Raw genomic sequence first — 22,644 nt, 5'->3', positions numbered from 1 at the left:
CTGATCTGTGTTGTGTCATTCTCATATGGAGCGTGTTTTTTGTTTCCCCGACATACTGTTTACCACAAATATTACAGTATAAGATAAATGATGTTTTTGGTTAGACAATTAATTGATTGTCTTATCCGAAAAATGCGGCCAGTTTGGTTACGCTTAAATTTATCGGTAGAGTCAACCAATGAACACGTTTTGCAAGATTTGCTGCAAAGGTGACTGACCAAATTTTGACTGTCATGAGAGTTAATTTCACTTTTAAATTTGGATCTTACAAATACTGAAATTTGTAGTATACACACAGCTAATCAATTCAAAGCAGGTGGCTACTCTCTGGTGGTAGGATTTGTTGCTCTGGTATGTATCTGGTGGTATTTAGTAGGACCCTACGAAGGTTGGGAGGTCTACAAAATGCAATAATGGATGGTTCCGGAAAAACAGTCCTGAGACGTTCTGTGGACTGTAGAATGGGCATATGTTTCTCAATAATATTCCGTAATGAAGGCAACCTAGGGTGATAGGCTGTGACCAATGGCACATTAATTCTAAACCGGTCATATACTGAAATTTAATTAATTAATGTGAGAATGAGAAAATTTTATTTAAAGATTTATGTTGCCTCTTACGATATTTATTACAATGACGTTGTAGTTATGGTTAATGTTTTTTTTAAGTTGCCTGCTTGGGAAAATCCCCCCCCCCCTCCTTTATTATATATATTCGTATTAATATTAATTTGTGTATTATGCTATTGCTGTATTTTTATTTATTTTATTGAAATAAACAAATAGATACGTGTGGTTACTTTTTTAATTCTAAATTATACTTAATTTACTCACTTTATCGTAGTGTGGAGCCCAATCGTCAAAGAATTTTCCTAGTTTTTCATGTGTATTTTTGTCTTTTAGAGTAGATATAATATGCTCATTTAACCTCTCTTGGGTCCAATCAGCCATATCGTATTCTAGTTACCAATTAAAAGGGTCACAAATTAGTTTCAGATGAATATCCATATAGGGATTCTGAGATACATGAAACAGGGAGTTGTCTCCCTGCATGAAATAAGAATTCTGAGAAGTATCACACTAAATATCAAATTAATAAATGATTTTACACCATCTATGGTAATTTTGACTCTTTAACTATGGACCCAGGTACATGTTTCAACAATGCCATTATGCGGTTAAGACAGTGGAACCGTAATTATGTAGCCATAACATCGAGGCTCACTCGCTCCATGGTTCTGGTGGTCTTTCGAAACGAGTACGGTAGGGATTTACCCCGGTTAACTAATCCACACAAACACAGCCACTGTCACACACAGCCACTGTGCAATTGGGACTGGACCGTTTTATAGAGGTGTTTACCACCTGTTGGTCCAGATCCTTCACTATTAGTGAGAAGTTGAATAAATAAAAAAATAAAATAAAAATAAAATATTGTTCTAATTAAAAGGCATTATTGATAGAATCCATTGTAGTATCTTCATTGAAGTTACTCCACGTGTCATACAATACACATGGGTACATTGTGACAGTAAGAATAGTAAACAAATACATTTTAAGAGCAATGAGCATTATTATTTATAAAAGTAAAAATAAAGAGAGGATTTTAAATGAGTGGTCAGTGTTAAAAGAAACAAACTTTACCTCATTTCTCCACTGTCCAAAACAAGAAGTTTAGTTAAATTAGATACGGTATACTTCATTCGGTTCTGTCTACCAAAGATAACAAACAAAAGTCCAAGGGGTCCAAATGCTGTGCCCCAGAACAAGCAAAAGTTAGATAGAATAGATATAATTCATTCGGTTCTAACGTCCACCAAAACCCAATGAGTTTCTTTTTATGGCGATTGGGCCGGCAGTATAATAAATGTTTTTTCCTGCTGCTTTTGTTTAGTGCATTATGTTTCCGAAAGGAACACACAATTACGCCCTGCTGAATGCTACAGAATTAAAGAAAGCTCTCTAATTATTGTCTATCTTATAGGTAGCCTATTCCGCAGAAGGTCGGATATTGAATGTTTTTAATGGAATTCGTATTTATATATACAAAAAGTGATATAAACTAGAAATATTTCTTACAAAAAATGCTGCTCGACATTTTAAAATTAATCATTGTTTTTTCTTCAGATATATTTATGATTAATTATTAAAAAGATGTCCTATAATCGCAAAAATACATACAAATCAAGGATAGTTCTTTAATTATGATTCACATGCCCATTTAAAAATGGTCAATTTTTAACTTCAATTTTATTTTTTATTTTATTTATTTCAACAATATTTTATGAGGGTGGTCCATCCAGCATCAGCTGATCATTAGGGACCCTCAAACAATACAAACAGTAAATACAAAATAAACTATAAAAACACAAAATTAACAAAGATATAAAATATATATATATATATATAAATATACCAAATGCCAACAATGAAAGAAGGATAAAAAGAAAAAAAAATCAGAGAGAGAGAAACGGCTGTTTTTTTCAAAAGAGATTTAAAGGAGGAGAAATTGTAAGAGTTACGAATGCTTAAAGGAAGAGATTTAAAGAAAGAAGGAGCATTGAAACTAAAAGAAAGTTTAAAGATTTCAAGGTAAGGACGAGGGATAAGAAGATCTCCTTTAGTAATTTGCCTAGTGTTCATACGGCCGTTGGAAGTTACTTTAGTTAAGAGCTGACAGATAGTAACTGGAGCAGAGTGATGTAGAGCTTTGAAAGATAGACATGCAAGCTGAAAGAGGTATCGTTCATGGAAGGGGAGAGTCTTAGCACTGGAAAAGTGATCAGGAGAGAGATGTGTAGTGGGAGATAGATCGAGTAGTAGACGGATAGCTTTATTCTGGATTTTTTGAAGTTTTGTGGTAGAAGAAGGTTTAGAACCCCAGACAGAGCAGCAGTCAAGTCTAGAAAGGAAAAAGTGAATTGAACAGAAGATGAAGAGAAGATTTGTTATACGTTTGAGTAAGTAGATAATAGAATTGAGTTTTTTACAGAGGGAAGATATGTGAGATTTCCAGGTTAGAGTATTGTCAATTATGATTAACAGATTGAATAGGAGAATCATTAAGAGTAAGGGTGATAGAGTTAGAGTTAAGTTTTTGAGAAGAGCCAATGAGCATTTAGTTTTTGAGATTTTGAGTGTTAGTCTGTTAGATTTTAGCCAGGTAGAGAGATGAATTAGAGCATTATTTAGATTCTGTTCAATAAGTTTAGAAGAGGAGTTAGAATAGTAGATGATGGTATCGTCAGCATACATGCCAACATGAAGATTAGAGTTATGAGAGATTAGAGAAGATGAAAGGTAGTTAATGTAGATGGAAAAGAGAAGAGGACAAAGAGTGGAGCCTTGAGGAACTCCAGTAGAAAGAAAACCAGAGGAAGAAAGGTTTTTTTCAAAAAGAACTTTTTGAGAGCGATTAGAAAGATAAGATCGGAGCCAAGAGATAGTTGAAGGAGAAAATCCATAGTAGGGTAATTTAGCAAGAAGAATATAATGGTCAATAGTGTCGAAAGCTTTTTTGAGATCGATAAAGATAGTGATAGTTTCTTATTATTGATATCGTGAAGCCAGTGATCATATGTGTTGGTAAGTGCAGTAAGGGTAGAATGTTGGGGACGAAATCCAGATTGAGAGGTAGATATTAAGTTATTAGAGTCAAGGTAAGAATAGAAATGTGCTGTGTGTGTGACCTCAACCTGTTGAAATGCAACTGAATACCCTCTAGAGACAACATGACTTCACGAAAATTCTTCCCAGTCTGTTGATTCGCGTCAACCAATCAAAGGGCGAGAATCCAAAATCATTTAACCGTGAGCCCTCATAGACTCTCTTTTCTCAGATGTTTTTTTGGGTCCAGCAGATGGGATCTATATTTTCTTTTTTATTTTATTTTATTCAATTTCCAGGTAACATACAAAAATCATAAACAAGGTACGGCATCATTCAACAAAACAGAACAAAAGTACTATCAGCACCTGCGGGTAACCAAAAGTGGATCAGTTCAAAAGAACTGCACTGTCGAGTGGCTTTCCCAACTAATAGTACGAAAAACGCAATAGACATAAAAACACAGTGATAGTCTAGATGAATTCGATATCAGTAATACATTTTTTCAAATCCCTTCTAAACCCCCCAAAGTTAAACAGGACTTTGTTACGAACTTCATGCGGGATACATTCCCATATTCGAGGGAAATTAACAAACAGGGAGTATTTAAATGCATTAGTTCTAGCATACATGTGTTTAAAGGTGAGGGACTCTGGATACCAAGAATTAATTGTAAGGTATTCAAATATATCAAAATCAATTAAATTACGCAAACACTTAACTACAAAAATTATACTATGAAATTTCATTCTTTGAACCATATCTGGTAAATTTAGAATCTTAAGCCTGTCAGTGAAATTGCCTTCAACACACAATTTAGTAACCCGTCTTAATGACTTGTTAATAGCTATATTATGTTGTTTTTGATGTGGATCCCACACAGGAGCACCATATTCAATAACAGGTCGACATAGTGCATTAAAAAGTCGTAGTAAAATTTCGGTGTCATTGAAACCTACAAACCGTTTGATAAACCCAAGCATTCTCATAGATTTCATCGATACATCATTAACGTGAGCAGACCATGTTAAATCACGTGAGAAGTTAATACCAAGATATTTATGTGAATTAACAGCTTCAAGGGGATTGGATTCGATTGTATAAATAAAATGAGGGATATAATTACGTTTCCTAGTTATGTGCATGACTTTACACTTCTTTGCATTTAATTTCATTTTATTATCCTCACACCATTTGGAAATTTTACAAAGATCCTGTTGTAAGGTAAGTGCATCATGACGACTGAATACAGGTTTATAAATTACTGTATCGTCTGCATACTGCTTCATAACAGAAGAGGTATTTAGAGGTAGGTCATAAACAAAGAGATTAAATAGAAGCGGGCCTAACACGGATCCCTGAGGAACACCCGAGCCCACTCTATCCCAATCCGAATGCTCCTTATTAAGAACAACACGTTGGAATCTGTCACTGAGAAAGGAGTGAAGACACTTTAGGAGAGATCCACATACTCCCATGTTGTGCAGTTTCTTGATTACTAAATCATGGGGAACACGGTCAAAGGCCTTCTCCCAATCAAGGAATATTGCATCAATTACAGGAGGTTGTCTAACATCCATTGTTTGTGACCAATCATGATATAACGCTGAGGCCTGTGTAATACACGATCTACCTGGATAAAACCCGTGTTACGTGGGACTTAAAAATCCAAAAAATTGAAGATGAAAAAGAATGTTATCTGCTATAATACGTTCAAAAACCTTACCTATAATAGAACATAGCGATATGGGTCGATAATTATTAACATCGTTCCGATTACCTGACTTAAAAATAGGAGTGACATTCGCGAGTTTCCAATCTTTTGGTACAAAGCCATCCGTTACGAACTTGTTAAACATTTTGCACAACACTGGGGCAATAATTGGAGCTGACATGGATAACATTTTAGGTGTAATCCCGTCTGGTCCAGGGGATTTGTTGGGTTTCAATGACAATAGAGCCTCGAAAATAGTTTTTTCAGTAATATTAATGTTATTAAGGGGAACAATATCTGGGTGAACACAATTACAGATCTCATGGTTAACATTGAAATTACGATTAGGTTCGTTAAAGTTTGACGCAAAGAATGTGGAAAATGCATTTACCGCATCAATATCGGAAACCAAGGGTATACCGTTAAAAACAAGGTAAAATATAAATATTATAGTCGAGTTTACAAAGTCGCAAAACTGTCGACCATAGATATCTATAACTGCTGCTTGCTTTAGCTTATGAATGATTAGTTCTCATGGGACGTAGCTGGCTAGAGCAGCAGCGTGAAAAAATTAGTTATAAAACCACTTGTTTGTTTCTGTTGTCGATCACTTATGTGTAATATATCATAGAGTTGGTAATGTATGATATAGTCGTTTCTATAAAAAGAAAAAAACTATCCCCCATGGTATGCCGACGGGATCAGGGTTTAGGACTTTAGTCCACCCAGGAGGCAAAATGGGAGAGGAACAGAAAAAAAGTTCTTTATTCATTTCTATAAAAAGTAGGCCTACTACTACAGTCCCCCAAAAGTCACGTACAAAGGGATCAGTCCATTCAGAGGAAAAAAAATAATTTACCATACGAATGTACGAGTAATTCATTTTAGCAATTGATGAGTATCTCCCAGGGAGGATAAAAAAGGTGATTTTTTTTTCTATTTTAGGTCTGAAAAGTGAGTATCCGACGCAGTTCTTGAACCAAACTGGAGTGCAAAGACGTTTGCAAACAACTATAGCGTTGAATGTGTTCAACCCATTGACCAATTACGGCCTCGACTCAACATTTGTTCGTGGAAAGTTGATCTCAAACTATGACAAAATTAGTATATAAAATTAATTATTAATGTGCCCTGAATGCGAAAAGTAGTCGGAAGAAGGGAAGATGCCCAAAATTTTTTAGCGCGACTCAAATATATAATTTGTAATGAAAAAAGTGACATTCAATACGTTTAATAACGATGAAATGATTTGTTAAAATATAGTGTACCGTAAAGATGTTTTAATACCTTTTTTTGTTAAATTTATTGATAAGGATTTGGAATAAATAATTGTGTTCAATACGGTAATAAATATAAATACTACACTAAAAAATACATAATAATAATAATACAGGATATAAAATTACCAGAAGTATGCACTTATATTTTGTATGTACATTATCATAAAAAATACAAAGTGATAACATAAATTATTAACATTACAAATACATTATTAACGATTTTTAAAATGCATTACAGTGGTATGCATGTAAAGATAACCATATTTTTGATTAACAGGCCCTATGTATATAATAGTGATAGGTCTAATTGATCTCAAGAGATCACTACAACTGTACTTTGTATTCAAATAGACAAGAAAGTACAATAAATTATACTCATGTATAACTAAAGTTTAGAGTTTTATTTAGTGTTTTGTCTCTGAAATTCCTCATTTTGAGAGTATAAATTAAAGTGATATGTAATATTGCAGACAATCTTTCATTGGACTGCTGTCATCGCTGAAATGTAGCATCTTAAATGGTTTTTAGCAAATTTGATGAATGAATGTTACTACATTCTGTTCACTGTCTTTTTCCTCCTTAACGTGTCTCTCAACCAATTTCCATTTCCCTTCATTTTCCAATTTTGCCATGTCCCCTTCTAACTTTCCATCGGAGAATTGTGAAACAAGTCTCAACCAACGGGTTCGCATATTTATCAAAATATAGCCCCCTGATATAATTTAAAAACAATGTTATTATTGTTTACCCCTCTTAAATTATGTATATAATATCTACAGTACATATACGATAAAATAAAAACTACGAACTTAGTTACTTCATTGTGATTTATTACTCTTATATTTTGCTATAGGCCTATTTATATTTCATGGGAGTGATACTATATAAATTTATACAGGTAATGTTTTGATATAATATGCATGCAGTTGTTATATAACATGTTAAACAGAAGCTGATGGAATCATACCTGGTTTTACTACTCGAATAAATTCTGGAAGAACGTCCGATTCCAATTGGTTAAAAGCAAAAGCACCAACACAAATTATAGCATCATAGCTGTCTATCAGAAAATAGATTTAAAAAGTTATATTCATTTTGTACACATAAGGAGGCAACATATTTTAATATGTACTATGGGCGCACTTTATTGGGTTCAAATCTATCTCCATAACACTACTACATACTTTCTGCAGTGGGTTTATTGTTTTTGTTTGGAGAGTTTTTACTGATATTTACCATTGTTAATATTCAATTTGTTGTCACCTCCAAGCCATTGGACATATAGATTTGTATAGATGTTCTTTTTACGAGCTACTTCTATACTTGCTGCACTGCCATCAACTGCATCAATGTTAGTGTAACCAGAACCAGCTAGCTAGAAGAGCATTATGTATTGTTGATGGTGACAAAAGTGATGATCAGCAGGGTATCCTGGATTGTGTAATAGGAAAGGGGTGTGGGAATCACAAATTGTAAAATGTAATGCTGTATAATGTGTCAAGTCTTTATGACTCTTCCCCTACATAATCACTTCATTGCATTTATGTATGTATTATATTATATTGTGAAATTAAAATTGAAATAATGTTCTATCGTCTTACATAGTATTTGGAACCCCTTGATTCTACTGTCATACTTACCACCTCACCAACGAGGCCTGTGCCTGATGCAACATCAAAGATCCTGGCATCCTTAGATTTAACATATTTCTGAAGCAGATTTGCAGTGAGAGAAGGACCAATATAACCCATAGATGTCACTGCCTAAAATATAAAGTTAGTTAAAGTAGGGGCTATAAGATTGTTTGTAAATCTCACTCTTACAAACACGTTTCTCTATATCTATATAAATCCAAAGGCAAATTACTGAAAAAAATGACAATGCTGTGGGTATCAGTGGCTGGATCTCAATGGAGATACAAAAATAAAAAGCGAAAAGCTAAATCTAAATGATAAAGTAAACAGCCAGAAAAGTTAGCAGAGCTTTCGGGCAACACTAGCCCTTCATCAGTGCAAGTGAAGGAATTTGGATAACGTCATAGTATAAACATGGAGGTATGGCAAGTGCTGCCTGGGTGGACAGTTCATGTCTATATATATAGACACCTACAACAAAAAAAGTACTCACTCACTTGATCATAGTTGGGAGCCCATTCATCAAAATATTGTCCTAGTTTTTCCTTTGTGTCCATATCTTTTTGAATAGCAATGAACTCAACTGTCTTTTCTTTGGTCCAACCAGACTCGGCCATTGCCATTAACTATACCGTTATACGCTAAATAAATTATAAAGAAAAAGAATAAACAATGTTTTTCAGGTTTAGAGCTGTTGCCGTCGTCGGCCATAATTTATAATTTTTTAAAGAATCATAAACGTTTAATTAAGCGCATGCCTTGCCGCGTCTCCATCAGTCAGCCAGCCTGCCTAGCAGCAGGCCTACCTTTCCTACAATCACGGAGCTCTAATCCTATATCCTATCCTATCTATCATGTTGAGTTGGGGCTATCATTAGGAAAATTACCGTACCTTCAAATACTAAAAATTCTAATTAAATACTCCTAATTATGGTTTTGAATCCACTGTCCAAAGGTTACGGCCTGGCAGTTTGTTCCCACGCGTGCATCCGATCCAGGTCAGCATGCAGCGTTCAGTATAAATCCAGGTCAGCAGCTCATAGGCGGCGGTGTTTTAGTTCGGTTACGATGTTAAAATAGAAAGTGGTAGCAAAGTAGTAAATGCATATCCTGATGCATATCCAAATTTGAATAATCTAATTTTAATTTCTAAATGTTGTCCTACGATTTCAATTACATGGTTGATGATTTTCCAACACTAACAAGTAACACTAACAGTCTGCTAGGGAAGACATTTCATTGCTTTATGTTATGTTATGTTTCAATCAAAACCAACAGCGATATATACTAATGTAACACTCTGACCATCAGGTCAACAACCCTTTTTCACTATTTCTCCCTACTCCATCTATTAACATTCCTAGTGGTTTCTTCCTATCCCTAGGTACTCTTTGTTCACTCTCCTATAACCCACATCCTTAATAAATTACTGTTTCCTCATCATCATGGAATGTTCCCTTTACTAAATAGTCCCCTCCCAGTACATGCATATTAATTAGGACCGTTCCTTAAATATGAATGTATACTGGTAAGAGGAGAGAAGGAAAAGAGCTTGGTAGAATAAAACATTTATAATAGAGAGAAGGAAAAGAGCTTGGTAGAATAAAACATTTATAATAGAGAGAAGAAAAGGTATGTAATATAGCCAGAACAGACTGTATTACATTGCATATTTAAATAAAGTTGTATCTGACCATAAACCATATTTGCTGTTGGTACATTTTGTGACTGTGTGAAATCCTGCCACTGAGACTATATGATATAGTAACGGATACACTAAAATTCCACCGTTACAACTGGTTCCCACACCAATTTGGACCCACAGAAGCCAATAAAACAAAAAGAAAAAAGAAGAAAAAAAACAAGAAGATGGATCAGATTTGGAATTTGCAGAGTTTGTGGAGCAGCAGATGCTGATGGATGAATGAACACAGACAAAGAAGAGCAAAAGAAGAAGAAAAGAAGATTATTGGATGAAACAATTGCAGGACCAACCCCAGAAATAGAAAACGGAAGACAGAAGAAAAAAAACACCGAGGCAAAGAGACGAAGAACGAAGACCGAAAAGAAGATGATTTTTTACTATTGATCATTAACTGTTTTTGCGACCTTTTGTTTAACTTTCTTTTGACATTTTTTATTTTGAACGCTTTATACGAACTTTGATACGTATAAAATTTGTTTAATACTTTTGAGTCGCAGATGGAACTTTTTATAAACATTTTGTTTGTGGATGGCTTGGCTGATTTATTTTTAAACATTATTTTGGATAGCCCATAGTATATTCAACTTGATTTGAACACTATTAATGAAGTGGTAAGTGATCCATCATTTCTAGTTCTTTTCTATAACCTCCTCTTTCTTCGGGTGATATAATATAGGTATAGATATAATAATATTGTAACATGTTTTTACGTTCGGGAAATACGGCTGTTAATACCCCAATTTCCACACACTAGCCCTTTCTTTCTAGTCCATGGACGAAATGTCCGCTTACCCCAACATATCCCCTCAGTTGGTGAAACCCCTATAGCTCATCACTCGCTGTCGGTATATGTTGACGATCTCGCTAGGCGAATACAAGATGCACACCAAATGGCCCTAGACAATACTTTACGACAAAAGGAAAGGCAGAAATTTACATATGATTTAGCCGCACGTTTTACCCCTTACAATGTTGGCGACAAAGTTTGGCTAGATGACCCAGCAAATTCTAGAAAGAAGTTAACACCGAATTAGATTGGACCCTACCTCATAACTAAAGTAGATAAGGGAGGCAGAACGTATCTACTCCAAAATTCCAACACCCTTAAACCCCTATCCCGACGCATACATCACGACAGACTGAAACCCTTTGTCGAACAATCCGTCAGAACAAGGTATGGCCGAAAAATTAACCCTCCTGCTAGATATGACATTTAATTCAACATGATCGACTTGTCATTCTGTTGTTTTTAAAGTTTTTACTTTAATTTGCAATTTCCTTAATAGGCTTAAAATTTAAGTTTGTGAAGAAGTTTGTTTTCAAATATTTTTTTTCGTTAAATGGATTTTTTTTTAAAATCTCATTGTAAATATCATAATATAGTACATTTAGTTGTTTATATAGTATAACCTTGTTTACCAGATTTACTCACTGCCGAGAACAGAGTAAATGTGAGAGGTTTACTTGTTCAATGCCGATCATTAATTCTATTCTTTTTTTTATTTACTCCGACTACTGTATGTGTTAGGCAATCACTTTTTCTTGAGTTTAATATTATTTTGTATTTTACTTTGTGATTTATGTTATGGTGTCTTGATTAGATTATACACTTCATTGTGTTCTGATCATCATGCCGACTATTGGCACTCGATTAAGTTCCATTTAGTGTCGTTCCTGAACATGATATATATTTATCTAGGGATTAAATGACCTGCGACCAGGCAAATTCGAATAGCCACATCGATAGTCAAAATTTGTCATTGTTCTTGTCACGTTAGATTTATTATCCATAGAACTGTTTATTCCGACATTAGATCGTACCTGATCTTAACTTTCGCGATTATGGGTTTTAAACAACCGGCGACGAATGGAAATAAACGTTTTGGATTTTATTAATTACATGTATGTTTTGTTCTATATTTGGTAATTTTTTCCTCTTGTTAAAATTTGTTTGCTTAATTATTACATTGTGTACTAACTCCGCCGTACTTGCCGACAACGTTATACAAATATTTGAAAACATGTTACCATTGTATACTATATCACCATCTTTTTACTCTCCTTCAGTTATGTTTTTCAATCTATACTTTCTATTCTCAATGATGGTTCACTTTTGCATAAACTTATTTTAATTAATTGCATGTTTTAAAACTTATAATATTTTATATTTTGTTATATTCTGTATACTTACGTAATATATTGCATGTGATGACGAATTTTCATTACTTGTTTATTTTTAATTACTAGTAGCAGTAGTAATGTATTATCATCATTATATTTTTATTTTGGAATGATAGTTACATTCCCTTTACTTGATATTACTTGATTTTGTTTCTTAAATTTAATTAGCATACAGTTTTAATTTCAGCATTTACTTAATTACTTAATTTCTTTTATATTACAATTTTCTTTTATTTTAAATATACGAAGTGGGACACTTCTTTGGTAGAGAGGGAATAATGTAACACTCTGACCATCAGGTCAACAACCCTTTTTCACTATTTCTCCCTACTCCATCTATTAACATTCCTAGTGGTTTCTTCCTATCCCTAGGTACTCTTTGTTCACTCTCCTATAACCCACATCCTTAATAAATTACTGTTTCCTCATCATCATGGAATGTTCCCTTTACTAAATAGTCCCCTCCCAGTACATGCATATTAATTAGGACCGTTCCTTAAATATGAATGTATACTGGTAAGAGGAGAGAAGGAAAAGAGCTTGGTAGAATAAAACATTTATAATAGAGAGAAGGAAAAGACCTTGGTAGAATAAAACATTTATAATAGAGAGAAGAAAAGGTATGTAATATAGCCAGAACAGACTGTATTACATTGCATATTTAAATAAAGTTGTATCTGACCATAAACCATATTTGCTGTTGGTACATTTTGTGACTGTGTGAAATCCTGCCACTGAGACTATATGATATAGTAACGGATACACTAAAATTCCACCGTTACACTAATACCGCCACTTACAGGTTTGAAACATAAAACGATACAACATAAAAAACGGTTAACAATAAAATACAAATATATATATATATATATAAGTCCCAGTGGTCTAACGGTTAGGACATCTGCATATCAAGCAGGCGGTCCGAGTTCGAGTCTCGGTTGGGGGGACTTTTTCTCATTCTCACAGATTTCCTCATCTTTATCGTTTCAAATTAATTAATTAAATTTCAGTATATTACCGGGCGGTTTAGAATTAATGTTCTATGCCTGATTTGTTTATATATATATATATATATATATTATCACACAAACAGCAACCATGGCAAAAGAAAGGCCCCACGGCATTCGATGTGACTATGGGTATAGGCCTAGTTATGATGGCGCAGAAACGTGTGAACTTGTTGGAAGCTTCCTGTTACACCAATTACAACAGAAACTAGGAATCAACATAGGACTTTACATACAGAGACGACGGCCTTGCCGTCACAGACACCACACCTAAAAGCACAGAAAACATTAAAAAAGACATATGCCAAGTATTCAAAGATAACGGCCTACGCATTACCATAGAAGCAAACAAACAAGTCATTAACTTCTCACTAAGGCGCAGGATTGGTCATAGCAATAAATAGCAACCGAACGAGTTTACGAAATTTTTTAATTTACGAACAACTTTTTTACTGTGGGGCACGTATTTGGACGATTTTCGGAGATGAGGGTGAGGTATTGGGCATGTCGGGGATGGGGGTTCGCAGTCGGTTAAGGGGGGTTCGCTGTAAAGGGGGGGTTCGCCCGAACCATAAAAACCCCCCCTGGCTACGGGCCTGAAATACAAGCCGGTAACCCAGACAAGACGAAAAAACAGACAACGAAACGACATTCTGTGGTACAACCCACCGTTCAGCAAAAACGTCAGCACAAACATTGGACAGAAATTCCTATTCCTATAGAGACAAACATTTTCCAAAAGACAACAAACTAAGAAAAATCTTCAACCGAAACACCATCAAGATTAGCTACAGTTGTATTATGAAGCAGATAATAGACGGTCACAACAAGAGAATACTCAATCAGCCCGAAACAACATCCGTGGAAAACACGCAAGAAATCAAAACATGCACTGCTGCCGACAGAAAAACAAATGTCCGCTAAACGGAAATTGCCTACAATCATCTGTAATATACCAAGCCACAGTTACACGCAAAGACAAATCCACCTCGGAAACTTATATCGGACTCACTGAAAATGATTTTAAAACACGATACAGAAATCACACCTCATCATTCCGTCATACACGTTCTAGAAACTCAACCGAACTCAGTAAACATATTTGGACACTCAAGGACAACAACACAGACTATTCAATCTCATGGCGCATCTTGGCATCTGCTAAAGCATATAGTAAGTAGCGCAAACAAAAAATGCAACCTCTGCCTCAAAGAGAAATTATTTATCATCCGCCACCCTGAATTATCGACATTAAACAAACATAACGAACTCGTGTCCGCCTGTCGGCACAGAAAGAAAGCGTTGTTACATAACAGCTGACATTCCAAAACATATCACCTGTAAATGCTAATTCTACAAGTAAATTAACGTTGTAATTGATTGTTCTCATTATAGTCTCCTGATGAGTGAGTTGCACGACTCACGAAACAAGCCTGTAGAGACCAAACTGTAGTTTTTACTTCTTTTCCAGACTTAACGTATATATATATATATATATCTCCTAATGTGTTTATATATACAAAAGTTTCTCTTCGGAGATCCCGCCTCGTGAATAAAAATACTGAAAGATGAGGGCGTACGTACCTGATCTCTGGTGCGTGTGCGTACAACTGAGGACTAGTGCTGTTCCGCCGTACCACGCCGAGAATGTTAAAGAGTCGCTATCCAATCGAGTTTGAACAATACCATGAAAGCCCCAGTGGTCTAATGGTTAGGACATCTGCATATCAAGCAGGCGGTCCGAGTTCGAGTCTCGGTTGGGCGACTTTTTCTCATTCTCACAGATTTCCTCATCTTTATCGTTTCAAATTATATATATATATAAATCCAAAGGCAAATTTATTTAAAAAATGACAATGCTGTGGGTATCAGTGGATGGCTGGATCTCAATAGAGATACAAAAAAAAGCAAAAAGCTATTAATCAAAATGATAAAGTAAAACAGCCAGAAAAGTTAGCAGAGCTTCCGGGCAACACTAGCCCTTCATCAGTGCAAGTGAAGGAATTTATATATATCAAAACATAGATCAGCATGCCATAAACAATTTCAATTTAAAATGTATATTGATCAAGCAGGTTATACAGGCTATTCAAGAAGTGAACACATAATCTTCCAAGCCTATCATTCAAAATATCAATATGATTACAATTTAGATTATTAAATGTATATGGTTTTGGTAGGCTATGAAAAAATCCCCTCCTGGTACAGTCGACACGGCTAAAAGGTATGTGCAATAAATGTCTATTACGTGTACGACCAGGGACATTTAAACTAAATTAGAATTTAAAATATTATATAAAAAAAAAATCAGATATCGTTCGACGATTGCTGACAAATCAATGGAAAAGGCAAAATTAACACAGTTATAAGACAGGAATCGCACACTTCCGTTGAACAACGTCGATTCGACGGGCCTGACATGGAGAAATTGAATTGAAAATTACGGAACAATATTTAAAGTGAGGATGTATAGATTTGTATAAAGATAAAAGTGCTCTGCCGTCATTCATAAACCTACAATTTCTCCATATTAAGCCCATCATTCTATTAGCTTTTGACAACACATGATTAATATGTGAACAAAAATTTAATTTACTATATTAATAAAAATACCTAAATCTTTCTGTACACAAACCATCTTAATATCATGTCCATTTAAATTATAATTGAATAGCACAGGCCTTTTTTAAAGTGTTATAGATAAATATTTGCATTTATTAGCATTAAGTTTTAGCCCCCACTTCTCCGTCCATTCCACGAGACCATCCAGATCCTCCTGAAGTGAAAAAGCATTTATTTGAAGTTAAATAAATAATACTGTAGGCCTAGGCCTACAGTATTATTTATTTAATCAATTCTATCAAACTTTATTGATGACATCATCATATCACTACAGAGCTTTGTAGTGCATGTATAATGTTAATAATAATAATGAAATAATTCACACTGAACAAAAATATTTAAGATATATTTTATTTTTTATTTTAGAAGAAAAATGAAAATGTATTATGTGAATAATTATCATATTCATCATATCGAATTCATAATAATTCCTTTTTGTTCAATATTACAAATTATATAATTTTTTTTTTATAATAAAAGCATTAACAAGTACAATGACAATGTACAAAATACACCTGCATACAAATTTTTAATTAATTGTTTAGCAAAAGTAATTGATTTAAAATATCCTATATTAACATCTATCATTAAAAGTTATATAGATAAAGGCATAAAACTATTTACTAATTATTATTTACTAAAACTATAATTCTCAAATCCCTATTCGTTCTGAGATTAGATGGTTCACCAAATTATGCTGTATTTGTTTATATAAAATCCAACTTGTTTTGAAACTTAACTTTTAGGAAATCAAATACATTTTGTCAGGACAAAGGGGGTTCAGGTGCATTGGGACATGCAACTTTATAATAGAAATCTATGCTACTACCTGATGTTAGGCTATAGAAATTATTCATTTAACCCACTTATAGCACCTATTATCAATATTAAAATATACTTATTATTGGTATGTAAATTAGTACACCTTGACATATACCACTATAACAGAATTCACTCTAAATGTTTTTAAGAACTTAAGGGGTAAAACTTAATCGATTTTTAACAGCTAGGTTAAAAAGACTACAGCATACAATATACACAAACAGTGTCTTCGGATGAGACAGGAGATTGTGGGGAGAATGACGGATGAAGCAGGGCTGAATAGGCCAGATGTCGCACTCAGAGCTTGAATATTCTTAATAACTAATGTTGAAATAAATTATTAATTTAGTGTACATATTTAAGCAAGGTAGATAAAATTGTCAAAAGGTATGGTCATAAATATTTTGTTTGTTTTGTTTGGCTTACAAAATAACCAATTAAATAATTGAATAGCACACTAATAAATATATTGTATAAAGTCAATGGTTTGTCACACTAAATGAACCACACTTTGGCTGGTATAAGCCAAACTAAAAATAGTTTATGCAAATACGAAGCTTAAAATTATAAAACTTAAACTCAACAACGTGATCAATCATCTAAACTGTTACTTGTGATTGGTTAACTTTCTTATATTCTTGCGTTGAATCCAACTGTGAAACAATCCTAATGTGAATACTAACAGCATGTATGTGAAATGGATTTTGTATTTACAGGATTAAACAAGATCGTAAAGGCTTAGTTGTATATATATATATATATATATATATATATATATATAATAGTATGCTCCCTTGCACTGATGAAGGGCTAGTGTTGCCCGAAAGCTCTGCCAACTGTTTTACTTTATCATTTTGATTTAGCTTTTCGCTTTTTTTTTGTATCTCCATTGAGATCCAGCCACAGCATTGTAATTTTTTTCAGTAATTTGCCTTTGGATATATGTATATATATACACACATTAGGCATAGAACATTAATTCTAAACCGTCCGGTGATATACTGAAATTGAATTAATTAATTTGAAACGATAAGATGAGGAAATCTGTAAGTATACATATATAAAAAATAAACACCTATTATTGGCGAATTGTCTAGCTCTACAGATGTGCATATAAAAAATATAAATTAAAATGTCTTCGTTTTTGTTTGTGAACCCCTATACAAGCTTTTTATCACACCACTACACCATTAGTGTCAGTTTCCTTTTCCTCCACCACACCTTTTCTGAAAATTGCTTGTAAAGTGACCAACTACTATATTTCCTCCATGGACAGATAATGCGTAACAGTTTCATAACAACGATTCAAGTGTTTGTTTAACCTCAGCAAAGACAGAGGGTTGTAAAAACAGGATAGATCGAGAAATAAAGAGTTGACGTTTACTAAAATCATAGCGCCATAGATGAATTGCATCACCTAAAAATAAATAATACAAAAAACAAATGTTACAATATATATACATACAAATTACTGAAAATAATGACAATGCTGTGGGTCACAATCAGTGGCTGGATCTCAATGGAGATACAAAATAAAATAACCCAAAAGCTAATTCAAAACAATAAATTAAAAAAGTCAGAAAAATTAGCAGAGCTTTCGGGCAACACTAGCCCCTAGTCCTTCATCAGTGACATCTTGATCATAGAAAATACTGATAAACGTTTTACTATATACATAGTATACGCTCAGTATGGGTAAACATCAAAGTACAGGATATCAATACAATGAATTGAATTTAAATTTAGTGTGTTTTAATATGTACCTTTTCACTGCACATTACTAAGTAAATCACTATTCATTAACCTGTTGGATTACACTAGACCACTAAGAGCCAAATATATTCGCCCTTATTATGTGTTCCCCCTGAATAGGCGTTGACCTTAGTGTTAAAACAGTCGCATAACGCAGAGGCCTGAGGGCCCTGGTTTAGGAACCCTAAGTGGCCATCCAACTCTGTAGGCATTGGGTGTTTTAAGCCTTTTTTGATATATTTCAATGCCTGTTTTTGCCAGATTTGCCAGTGAGTGCTCATAGCCATTAAAAGATATATATCTATATATTAGTTTCGACATGAAAGTGTCTCATGACTACTGATCTCCCAAAAGAGAGAGTTATACAGTATGGGTATGTGGGATGTCACCCCCAATAGATTCATACTTTGTTTCCAAACAATTATGATGGCAAGGGTGATAGTTATATAGCAGGCAAATATAGTTTGTGAGAACTGTACATGAATTTGATTACCTTGCTGTGTACTTTGGTATGTACCATTTACATTTGCTGTGAAGAAACACTCATTACTAAGGCTGATCTGTTCAATATTCATCAGGTTAATCATTATGTCTTCTTGAACTGGTACAAACAGTGTTTCTCCCCTGGGAAGGAAGTCTTCAGAGTGGAACACATCTGTACCTCCTTTGATGAATAAAAATTGCTTACTTCCTACAAAATATTAAATACAATAATAATACTTTAATTGCATTATTAGGACATAAGAAAAGCAGACCACCATGAATAGACCAGTAACAATTTATTATTCTAGTCCTCCAGCTGTTTGGGTATATTTCCAGCTGTTTGGGTATATTTCCAGCTGTTTGGGTATATTTCCAGCTGTTTGGGTATATTTCCAGCTGTTTGGGTATATTTCCAGCTTTTCTTATCTTTTTTTATGCCCAGGGATTGGAATGGATGCAGTTCTCTCCCAAAATCAGAATATGTTTTAAAAAGTATGGAATCCTTTTTTTTATAATATTCAAAAGATCATCATATAACATCAATATAAGCATACTGTATATATCATAATCACATGGATGAATAAATTATGACTATAATAAATATCTTATCTTAATGATTACATAAAATTCAATGAAATTGCCCCATCTTATTTGAGTTACAGATTAATTTTTTAAAATAGCAAATAAAGTGCACAAGAAATTTGTTGAATAACAAATTAATGACACTGATATAAGGGGGAAAATGTTATATTCTGCAATAAATAAGGCATTGAACAATATAAAAATTTGTCTTCCCACAATTTAAAAAACCAAATAAACAGTATTGTTTATACCTTGTTTAGGTTATTGTAATTGTAAACATAGAGATACAGTATGTTATCAGCTATACTGTGATACTGAAAGTGTTACAAGTACTGAAATAAAAAATTATTAAAATTAATAATGGAATGAATTATCACTTCATGACAATTGAATATGATCAAGCATTAAACATAAGATACCTTTATATGTTGTTGCAGCATTTTTCTGTGGGCTTCTGCGTTTTGTTTCACCACCTTCCATTGCATCATCAAGACACCTTCGCTTGAGTTGATTCATTCCATTCCTGGCAGCAGCAGGGGAATGCATTGCAGAGCAAGAGGTACTGGAATGGTGGTGCATGGTGTTGGACAATCTGAGCACTGAGCTCTGAAACGGGTTGCCTGGTACTTGCATTACTTCTTCTGATATTGCTACTAAACAGGTTAAAACTGTGTGGTTCAATGACACATTTATGAATCACTTTTATACTCTCAATCATCAACTGAATTGTGGGATATCTGTAAAAAACAATGAAAACGAAGTGTGCTATGATTACATGTTACACAAACAAAATTTCTGTTATATAAAGTATGGCCAATCAATCAAAATTATGATGTGTATGGTCACGGTGTATACAAGAATTGGTTTCTATCTATTATTATCATCATTAATTAATGTAATTAAAGTCGATCTTATTCTTGTATTGTTTATTTCATGAATAAATGATTATAGTATGACCTTCTAAAAATAACTTTTCTCATCACCAGTAACAATTCATAGACTAACCACAAGCCTCCTCAAGATTTTAGGTATTTTTAAATATAGCATAGCATTTGACTTGATTATGCATTGTTTAGAAACTTAGGATTTAAGAATAATGAAACATTCTATTTAGAATAAGATCCAAAATACTAAATATTTTCTACTATAGTATTACCAAAGATTGATAGCGCCACTAAATGCAGCAAGATGTATAACAGTTTCTAAAGCTCCTATCTACAGTATAACACTACGCTCCCCTGTAAATTCATGGATGCCATTCGGGCGGACAAAATACCTGCATGAACAAAGGTTACAGCACCTCTACTTCAATTTAAAATCTAAAAGTTCTTGTAGCTAACAATTTTAAGTTTGGTTCATGAATACGAGAAGAAATTATGTAAACAAAATAAAAGTTTCTTTCGGATCTGGGCAATTTCTGATTGTTTATGTTGACTTGTTATGGTGTTTGACCAAAACAACATACGATTTTGCCCAGACAATTTTAATGCATTGTGTCCGCTGAAATGACATTCATTGGATTACAAATATCTTGCGCAGTTATCTATCTTGCACCGCGTTGAGGCGTTATACAATCTTTGCTATTAGTTTTAGTAAAATTTATTTAGAAACTTTTTGGAAACAAATTAAGGGTCAGCATAATGATATAATATACTTTAATTGTATGACCTGCACATACATTATTATGACCATCAGACCAAGGCAATCTGACAACAGGAGACTGAGCTCGCCTTGCCAAGAAAGGAACTCATAACGGTCCTTTGATTTATGTCTAGCTGTGGCAAATACCAATTATACATATTCTCCGCGGCGCACAGTAGGGCTATATGTTAATTATTAAGGCCGGAAGGGGCGTGGAACTGTTCCTGTCGCAGCCACAGATAAACCCTCTGATCTCTGAAACTCAGTATCCTGTTGTTGGATAGACTTGATCAGAACAGGAGGTATATTAGATAGAGTAAGTAGTATATATACTATAGTACTGTTTAATATGAAAGAATAAATAAATAAAAGTATGTAGGGCTACTACAGTAGGCTTTAATTACTAAGTAGTAACTAAACTTTTTTAGGATTTCGATCCAAGTCGGCCCTAAACCGTCTCGGCCAAAGTCAAGTCGGCCCCAAGTCAAGTCGGCCCCAAGTCAAGTCGGCCCCAAGTCAAGTCGGCCTCAAGTCAACTCGGCCTCAAGTCAACTCGGCCTCACGTCAACTCGGCCAAAAAATAATCGGTCAACTCGGCCCCGTTAAAGTATGAAAGTATGGAACGCAAAAAGTGCAAATGAAGGGGATTGATAAAATAATATTTCTTCACAATTTTTTAACTATGAATAATTCTGACTTTTAATGAATATTAATATTTAGACAATAATATATTTAGCAAAAAAAATAGGAATGATTTCACCAACTTTTCTTTATTTACGTTTAATAAAATTTCAAATTGCACAATTGAAAACAATTCGTAGCTGCGCCTCCCTGCGCCTTTGGCAGCTTTTTCGATATCTACAACTGCTACGTGTTTTCGCTGATCATGGACAAAAACGATATGTACGATCATTTTTTCTATGGCCAAATGGTGGAACGTAGGCCTCCGTCTTCGATTTAATAAAATGCGGTACCTGCACATGTTTTTATAACACGTGGGTACTTCTATTCATATCGGCAATGAGTTCATTTTTTTATATATTATTTAATTATATTATATTTTTTATTTCTTCATTTTTTTTAAAGCGTGGATAGTAAGAATCATAATAATATTAAGCACTTTTTGCGTTCCAAACTTTATTGTGGCCGAGTTGACCGATTAGTTTTTGGCCGAGTTGACGTAAGGCCGAGTTGACTTGAGGCCGAGTTGACTTGGGGCCGACTTGACGTGGGGCCGACTTGACTTTGGCCGAGACGATTTGGGGCCGACTTGACCTGCACCCCTTTTTTAGTCTTTATTACTCCTTCCTAGCCTAGGCCTAGGCCTACTATTTATTTGGAATTTAGATTTAGGTAGGCCTAATATCATATCATCATCAATCGTTATCAGTTCAAAATTTACTTAACTAACACCAATAAAACATAACATCGACACAAAACAGTACAAACCAAAACGAAAGCACATCATAGGACAGCAAAACTCAAATAAAAAACAATAATTGTTGGAAAACATCCAGGACAAAGTACGAATACGAATCATCCATGCATGTCGTACGACGTCTATTAATACTAGCTACACATGAGCCACTCTTGTTCGTATACGCATGCGCAGTTGA

General features: G+C 34.1%; 2 protein-coding genes across 2 annotated transcripts; both read right to left on the bottom strand.

Annotated features, from left to right (window-relative positions):
• Positions 1–7,120: 7,120 nt before the first annotated feature.
• On the bottom strand, positions 7,121–9,265 carry LOC140052624 (methyltransferase-like protein 27). The gene is made up of 6 exons (XM_072098281.1): positions 9,126–9,265; positions 8,731–8,874; positions 8,240–8,362; positions 7,836–7,974; positions 7,567–7,659; positions 7,121–7,311 (listed from the first exon to the last, which is right to left on the bottom strand). Exons 2-6 carry the CDS (start codon positions 8,854–8,856, stop codon positions 7,124–7,126), a joined length of 669 nt encoding a protein of 222 aa, XP_071954382.1. The 5' UTR covers positions 8,857–8,874; positions 9,126–9,265; the 3' UTR covers positions 7,121–7,123.
• Positions 9,266–16,183: 6,918 nt separating this feature from the next.
• LOC140052167 (uncharacterized) lies at positions 16,184–22,569 on the bottom strand. Its single transcript, XM_072097603.1, has 4 exons — positions 22,478–22,569; positions 19,807–20,124; positions 18,816–19,013; positions 16,184–17,987 (listed from the first exon to the last, which is right to left on the bottom strand). Exons 2-4 carry the CDS (start codon positions 20,018–20,020, stop codon positions 17,863–17,865), a joined length of 537 nt encoding a protein of 178 aa, XP_071953704.1. The 5' UTR covers positions 20,021–20,124; positions 22,478–22,569; the 3' UTR covers positions 16,184–17,862.
• Between the last annotated feature and the right edge of the window lie 75 nt (positions 22,570–22,644).

The sequence above is a fragment of the Antedon mediterranea genome, chromosome 6, assembly GCF_964355755.1.
Source record: "Antedon mediterranea chromosome 6, ecAntMedi1.1, whole genome shotgun sequence".
In the NCBI taxonomy this organism is placed as follows: Eukaryota; Metazoa; Echinodermata; class Crinoidea; order Comatulida; family Antedonidae; genus Antedon; species Antedon mediterranea.
The sequence above is the reverse complement of the archived record's forward strand: the minus strand, read 5'-3'. Positions and strand labels throughout refer to the sequence as shown.